We start from the raw sequence: 7,786 nt of genomic DNA, 5'->3' as shown, positions 1-7,786 counted from the left end.
AGATCCACTACTGATTTTCTCTTGTATTTCGGACAAAGGTTTGAATGTTGGACTTCGGTGTTGACATGAATATCAATTATATGGTGATTTTTATAAATTTCCAGTTACAAAACTTTGAATTTTTCGAAAAACTAAGGATTTTCTTATCCCAGGAATAGATAACCTTAGCCGTATTCTGCAAAACTTTTTAGAATTGTGGGTCCTCAATGCTCTTCAAATTTGTACTTTTTTGGCTTTATAACTATTTTGATCTGAGCGTCACAGATGAGTCTTATGTAGACGAAACGCGCGTCTGTCGTATTAAATTATAATCCTGGTACCTTTGATAACTAATTGGAACACCGCCAGTTGTCATGGGCCTTTTCTGAAAATGTCTTTTTAGCCGTTTGATGCAAGTTGGACCATATTTTTTTAATTTCGTTTGTTGGTCTGTGGCACCCACCTAAAGAGTTTACCCTTTTTGATAATGTGCTCCCATATGCCAAACCTTCTTTCATCTGTCACGGAACTGGTACCGTGACTCGACTTAAATTTGTTATTCAATAATGAGATGTTTTGCTGTACCAGTTCCGTGATCAAATTAAGTTATTTCAGTTGATTTTAATATTAAGATCTGTTTTTGTGCGTTTTAGAAGCACTAACAGGCATCTTCATAGGTGTTGATGATAACTTTGCAGACGACGGATGTTTACAACCTAGGGAATTGTGGGAAATATTTAGAGGAAAACCAATATTTAATGATAGTTTAATGACGCATCCTTCATTAAATGTTAATTAGTTAAGAGGAAACAAAAGTGTGCTTCGTGCAACATATTTTAATGGACTCAGTCACATGAAGAACTTAATGCATCATTAAGCCTTAATGACTCATTAAGCTAATGCCACTTTCGTACAACCCGGCTCCTGATCTAAAATAAAAACATTTACAACAACAAAATGTGTAAGGGTTCCGCGGAACCCAGCGACTCGCCTACTTTTGCTGTTAATCGCAAGCTCAACAAAAATTAGAAAAAAACAATTAAAGTTTTCCTCTGGATACTATCTTTTGATTGTAAGAACCTTCCGTCCAAGTTTGGAAAAAATCAAGGATAGTTTATGAATCTAATAAATGATTTAAAAACTTTAACTGCACACTGTTAAGTCCATTAATAAGTAAAATACAGATACACAGGTGATAAATTTAACAAAATTTCCTTCTAGATACTAGCTTTTGATCATGAACAAGCTTCTGCCCAAGTTTGGTAGAAATCCAAAATAGTATCAGAAACTTTAACCACAGAGTGAATGTGTTGTTTCCGGGCAGAAAAACTAAGTCCATTTAAAATTAAAATACGAAATTACAAAATCTACTTCTGGATACTATCTTATGATCACAAACAAGTTTCGATCCATGTTTGGTAAAAATTCTGGATAGTTTAGAAACTTGAACCACACAGTGAATATTTGTGGACGCCGCCGACGACGCCGACGGAATGTAGGATCGCTATGTCTCGCTTTTTCGACTGAAGTCGAAGACTCAACAAAAATGACAGGCATGAACCAATGACTGAGTAACAGGCTCTGGTCTTGGGGCAACTAATATACATTTGTAGAATGATGCGGGATTAAACATGCATGTCTCTTGGCGCTCAACACTCCCTTAACATGGTACAATGGTGTAACAGCAAAACATATTAAGTACATACTGTTTCATCGATAGACGCAGCTCCGCCATTAATGAATATATGAATAAATAATGAGGTCCATACGGGGTTATCTGCCCCTGACGAAATCTTATCGAAATAGCCTTGATCAGCCTTAACATCGCTGTGCAGACTGTAAACGTCAATTGGAATGACTTAAGTTAATAGATCGGCATTAACAGAAAAACAAAAAACACTTACTAAAAAATAAACACTCGTCTTTGCTTCAACCTAATTCAAAATCTATTACAGCTACTAACTATTTAATCTTCTCTCAGACTTGAGATTAATTCACAGATGTCTCGTTATCGATATCTAAATGAACACCTCACTATGAGTTTGAGAAAAAGAACATTCACAATCGTTTTATTTCTGACAAGTTGAGATGATATCCTTACAATTTTGTATTTGAAACCATATATTTGCTGAAATATAAGCTCAGAATGAAAAAAGCAAGTGAGAAAATTGCTACAAATCATTTTAAAGACGACCAAACGAAAACTAGTAGATGTTGGTAATCCGTCAATGACATCGAAATATTTGAAAAACTCAGGGTAAGCAAAAACATTAGTGTTCCAGATGACTTGACAATTCGTAATAATCAATGTACTTGAAATCAAAGAAAGATAACTCCATTTTTTAAAGATTACACTTACACAAGAGATCATTTATATTTTTAGAACAGTGCTTAGATTCCTAAACCTTGCACAAGTTATAAAATTTTCTGACAAGTTTAACATCATTTTGTAACTAAAAATATCAACCCAGAAACAATTACCCGAGGAATTAATGACTGATTTGGATGGAAACATTTGAAATGTTTTATTTGCGATACTTAAAGGGAGTAAAGGAACATGCAAAACCCGTACTTTGATAAGATTTCTTTACATTTGAGTTATACAAATGTAGCTACATGTATATAACGCAGTCTCAAGGATGTCACAAAACTATGAATTGCAATTGTGCAATTAAACTCATAAAACATCCAATTTCTAATCAAAGTTAACTAAATTTTTTACTCGTAAAACACGACTTCTTCTCTTTTCTTATTGGTTGGGAAAATTTTGAAGACGGTACCCAGCAATTTGAGAAATCATAAATAATATTCACCATATCAACAATGTGTTTCAAATCTAGCATGACAAGTTAAACTTTGGTGATACCGTTTTAATAATGGTTCCGTCCCTTTTTTAGGCGATATCGCATTGAGCGAAGCAGAAAATATCGTAAGCCTCATTTCCACCTTTTATTTATTATTCTATTCTATTATATAGATTGTTTGTCCCAGTCCGACCAGTATTTTGTTTTAACTCTATTTACAAATTGTAATATATTTGGACATTCTTTTTTAATAACGTCTCTCATCGGAAAGTTTATTTGAACATCTGTGATCTGGATAATAAAACCAAACAGGCAACAGTCAATCTGAAAAAACACAACAACATTAGTTTCAAATATCTTTGAAAACCTTTCTTTTCCAATAATATTCAAGCAAGATGTAAAGACAAGGAGAGTATCGAAATAATTTCTTAAAGAAAAAATCATTATGTATAAGGAAGCATTTGATTCAACGTGTTTTGAGTTTTTACTCGAGATGATGTCTGTTATTTGCCGCGTTTCATTAAAACAAAAAGAATAAACAAATCCATTCTACACAGGAAAAGACAATAAGACCGTTCATGAAATTGAATTCGGGATAAGTTTGGTGTTTTAAAAGTCAAACTAGAACACAGCCGCGAAATCGCGGGCATATAAAGCGTGATTGAGAGTATATTAACTGTTATAGGATGATTTTTTTGTAAAAGATTTTATAACTGGAGAATTTCAGGAAAGATATTAAAAGTCATATGTACTTGGGAACTGAACAATTTTGTTGACCCTTCCCCTTTTTCCAAAGTACCTTATTTTTTTTCTGTTAATTTCAATTATATTCGCGTTTTTCTGTACACTATGAACATATACATGTATATACTATGAATAAAGTGTATTTATATTAACTATAAATTCCAAGCTTACTTTCCACGGCAGTCACTGATATATTATATATTGACTTGATCAAAACTTGGAATTGACAGTAAATAGCAAAACATTTTATATATCGTAGGATTGCTGTTTCGTATTTCCCTAAATGCAAATATCAAAGCGCAAATAATTTGATAGCATACAGTGAAACCTATTTAAATCGAACCTCTTCAGTACTTAATATTTTGTTCGCTTTTGGTCGATGTTCGGTTTTATCAGGTTCATAACACATAAAATTGATATGACAGTGCTTACGAACATGTTTGGTTTATATGCAGGTTTTCGGTTTACACAAGATTCGGTTTATACAGGTTTCACTGTATAACACTCTACTAAAAATAACGAATACCAGAGTTGGGTTATCTCCCATCATAAATGTCTTGTCGCCTAAATATTTTGATATGGCTCTGATATCGTCACTTCCGATTTTGTATATTTCTTCGTTGCTGTGACGACCTATTCCATGTGAAACTGCTCTATTTTTTACCTGTAAGATAGAATAAAGTGGTGCATTGAATAGTTGATTAATTGTTGTTTGCTTAAACGTCTAGTGGCTCATATTTGTGCATGTTCAGGACGAATGTTAAATGGAGCGATGTACAGTTTGACATTGGTATAGAAAAAGCCTTTATTGTTCTCTGCTTAATAGCTGAGCGGTCTTTTCGATGTATTTTCATTCAAAAATGCTTAATTCGGATCTGATTCAGTCAGTTTGAATTTGCTTCCAGACTAATTTTCAAAAGTGTTCCTATTTGCTGCATATCAGCCATTTTGATGTGACTACATATGCATAAGGCAAATTGGTTGGTTTTTTTTTTAGATTTTCCCCTGTAAACTTATATATCTATAACATCCTTGCAGAGAAGGTCCAACAATTTTTAAAAGAGTTCAAGTTATCAGTGTTTGCAAGGGTGAAAATGTTTCATTATTTCCAATTGTAAAAGTTCTCACGAATGTGAACCAGCTTACTTACACTACTACCAAGATGTTCTGCAAATGCCTTCGCTTTTTCTGGATCATCACTTGGTTTTAAATATTCTAAATACTCATCGACGAAGTGATCAACATATCTGTACCAAAATATAGACCTGAAACATAAGATCATTTTCTTTTCTCAATTGTTACATGCATTTTAAATAACTGTAATTAATGTGGTTGATGTCGAGATTTCTAGGACCTAACCTATTTGATATACGGTTTCTGTTAGTCTGCTCTAACCCGTTGATCAATTGTTCACTATTTTATCTAACTCGAAAAAATGATAAACGAAAATATAAATCTCGAAGTCCCGAAAATTTGTGACATACCCTTTATCAAAATCATAAATTTAGTATCGATCAAACTGCTAAAATAGAAATTTGACATCACGCAGAAGGACTCACGGCTCGAAAAAAAGTTTCCAGTCCATATTTAACCATGGTTTTAAAAGAATTGCGGACCGATATCTAATTTAAGCAAATGATTCTTTCAAACTAAATGAGACTTACAGAAAACATATTTGTGTTTGATTTATTTGTTGATTATCTATTTTATAGCATATACAGGAGATTAGTAGAAAAAAAACCACAATAAAAGTTTACTGTGGTTTCTTTTGTACATCGTTGTTTCGAAATTCATTGAAAGTTACGATTTTAAAATTGACAGGAGCGGGATGACATTTACAAATTTACATTTGACCGGAATTATTCACAAAGTATGGTTTTTTTTTATATATGCTGTTGGTAAGTTGAAGTGATTTATGCATGTAGGTATTGAAAAAATAACCATATCGGCTTCTCAGAAAACGAAATTATTGATGTAATTACACGTTTGAAACATCGCTAATTGTATGTAACGACTATATACATCGTGCTTTGAATGTTTCAGACGGAAAAAGTACATGTATTTTGAAACACTTCTACTCTCTAAAGTTTAAAATTCAGATAGCCTTTATCAAAAATACAAATTGAGCATCAACGTACTTGTATCAATTGTCCTGTTATTATTTTAATATTTAATAGATATAAAAACATTGTAACTTTTCAAGTAAATAAAAAGTGTGCGATAAGGGAAATGACAATATTCATATAAAATGACTATTCTAACTTGCTTGATGGTTGAATGCTGCTACATGTAGATTATCGATCCACAACAGAATTGATGGACACTACTTCAACGCCTTTGTCGTATTTGCCTCATTGGAAATCAAACCACATAATATCTTTTTTTTATAAACAAGTGTACATGCATGTTTAACCATCTTACCAAGTCATATCTTCCTCAATCATTTTGAGAAATGCCCTCGATACTGCCTTCTCGACATCTGATAAACAGTTCTCCATAGAAACGGAGAAATAATCTGTCAGATATTCAATTATAAAGTTGGAATCGGGGTATTCCTTTTGGTTAAATACAATAAATGGACTTTGACCTTTTGTCGACATACCCATGTGATCTACCACCTACAATAGATATTTTGATCATGTTTTTAAATATTCGTGAATTCCTGTACTGTTGTGTCATTTACTGTGAGTCAGAATATAGCAACACAATCATTAATATCACCCGAGTAAATATGGTCGAGGGCCAATACAGCTGACCGAGAATCTATACCAGTGCCAATACAGAAACAGCCAGTTCATAACACTTTTATTAAATAATCCAAATTTTTCAATACAGACTTGTTCTGAATGCTGTATTATATACATTAAATGTGAATATAGGGCCAATATTTCCAATACGGACTGACAATGATGTGAATATAGGGCCTTCATACAAAATGTACTTCGGTCAACGCTTTTACACCCCAATGAAGTTACAAAAAGAAGCATTCAATTCTTAAATAATATAACATTTGTATTGCTATAATTTTAAATTGTTCTGCATTTTTGTTAGAAGTTTTGTCGTTTACTCAATGGTAAATCATTTATTATATTGATTGATTGTTGGTTGCTTAACGTTCAGTGGCAAATATTTCATGCATGTTCAGGACGATTTTTTTATTATAATATATGTTCCTTGTAAGATTCATTTCGGGCCTTACTTTGTTTACTTAGATGTTCCAGACCAAAGCGACTCAGGATGGACCTTTTTATTTGTAAGCTCCTTATTACCGACGTTGTTTCCGATTTTTCAAATAAGAGTGCAGATACATGTATCCGAAGAGACGTGTGACCAAAACACGTGACACGTTCACATTTATTAAATCTCGATCTTTTAAATTGTGCATACAATGTACGTTGATATTGTCAAACAACTTAATACATGTGCATTTTTTTTGCAATAATTTTAAGTATAATTTAGTTAAATATACTTACTTCAAATGGGATTTTATTTATTCTTAACCACGTTTCTAACTTTACTGCAAACGGAGAGAAATTAGGGACTCCTTTTGACATTATCCTAGGAAATACATGCAGGTAAACAACATCTTGTTTCCATTCGGGTTTCCATGTTTTTGCAGCAGCCATCGTGTTGACTTTCTGTCGTTCATACACAACACACCACCCTAATATACAGTCGAAATAGTTTATGTAACAGAAACAGATTACCTTCAACGTTGATAAAAGTATATTTGACCATATTGATATGGTCGTACAGGTAATACGGCGATTGATCCATCCTTGTGGCAATTCAATACATGTAAATACAGGTTTACGTAAATAAATACAATAGGTCAAGGATATCTACAACAGGAATTCACCCTTTGTAATCTGTTCTGTTACGTAAAAAGTGAAATACTTGCAGAAGGCATATACGTGTAAGATAAGCTATTATAGCTATACTATTCTCATTTTTTAGCAAGCTTTTTAAATAACGACAGCAGTCATATAGAAAAAGAAGAATTAAAAGTATGTATCATTATTACGTGGTACAAAAACATTTTAGAATGAAAAAAAAAATCAAATCAAACTTCTTAGTCTTACATGTATAAACCTAGGATTATTCTGTTCGTAAATACGACCCATGTTTCTAACCTGCTTCCGTTTGGCTGTTCGGTAGATATAAATGAGCAAACATAGCCTACAATGTATAGTATCTCAAGACAATACAATAGTATACAATTTATTACAACTTAGGCACACGTATGGTGCTACAAGAGG

General features: G+C 32.8%; 1 protein-coding gene across 1 annotated transcript; it reads right to left on the bottom strand.

The window, feature by feature from the left end:
- Positions 1-2,948: 2,948 nt before the first annotated feature.
- On the bottom strand, positions 2,949-7,206 carry LOC143058882 (failed axon connections-like). The gene is made up of 5 exons (XM_076232353.1): positions 7,001-7,206; positions 5,949-6,145; positions 4,678-4,792; positions 4,054-4,191; positions 2,949-3,107 (listed from the first exon to the last, which is right to left on the bottom strand). Exons 1-5 carry the CDS (start codon positions 7,151-7,153, stop codon positions 2,949-2,951), a joined length of 762 nt encoding a protein of 253 aa, XP_076088468.1. The 5' UTR covers positions 7,154-7,206.
- Between the last annotated feature and the right edge of the window lie 580 nt (positions 7,207-7,786).

Source organism: Mytilus galloprovincialis, chromosome 14 (assembly GCF_965363235.1).
Source record: "Mytilus galloprovincialis chromosome 14, xbMytGall1.hap1.1, whole genome shotgun sequence".
In the NCBI taxonomy this organism is placed as follows: domain Eukaryota; kingdom Metazoa; phylum Mollusca; class Bivalvia; order Mytilida; family Mytilidae; genus Mytilus; species Mytilus galloprovincialis.
This window is presented reverse-complemented; position numbering and strand designations above follow the sequence as displayed.

Excerpts from the sequence above, each read along its gene's own strand:
- LOC143058882 (XM_076232353.1), bottom strand. The coding sequence starts at position 7,153 with ATGGCTGCTGCAAAAACATGGAAACCCGAATGGAAACAAGATGTTGTT. Across the intron at positions 6,146-7,000 it reads TAAATAAAATCCCATTTGAA|GTGGTAGATCACATGGGTAT; the intron begins GTAAGTATATTT and ends TATCTATTGTAG. Across the intron at positions 4,192-4,677 it reads CAGAACATCTTGGTAGTAGT|GTAAAAAATAGAGCAGTTTC; the intron begins GTAAGTAAGCTG and ends TCTATCTTACAG.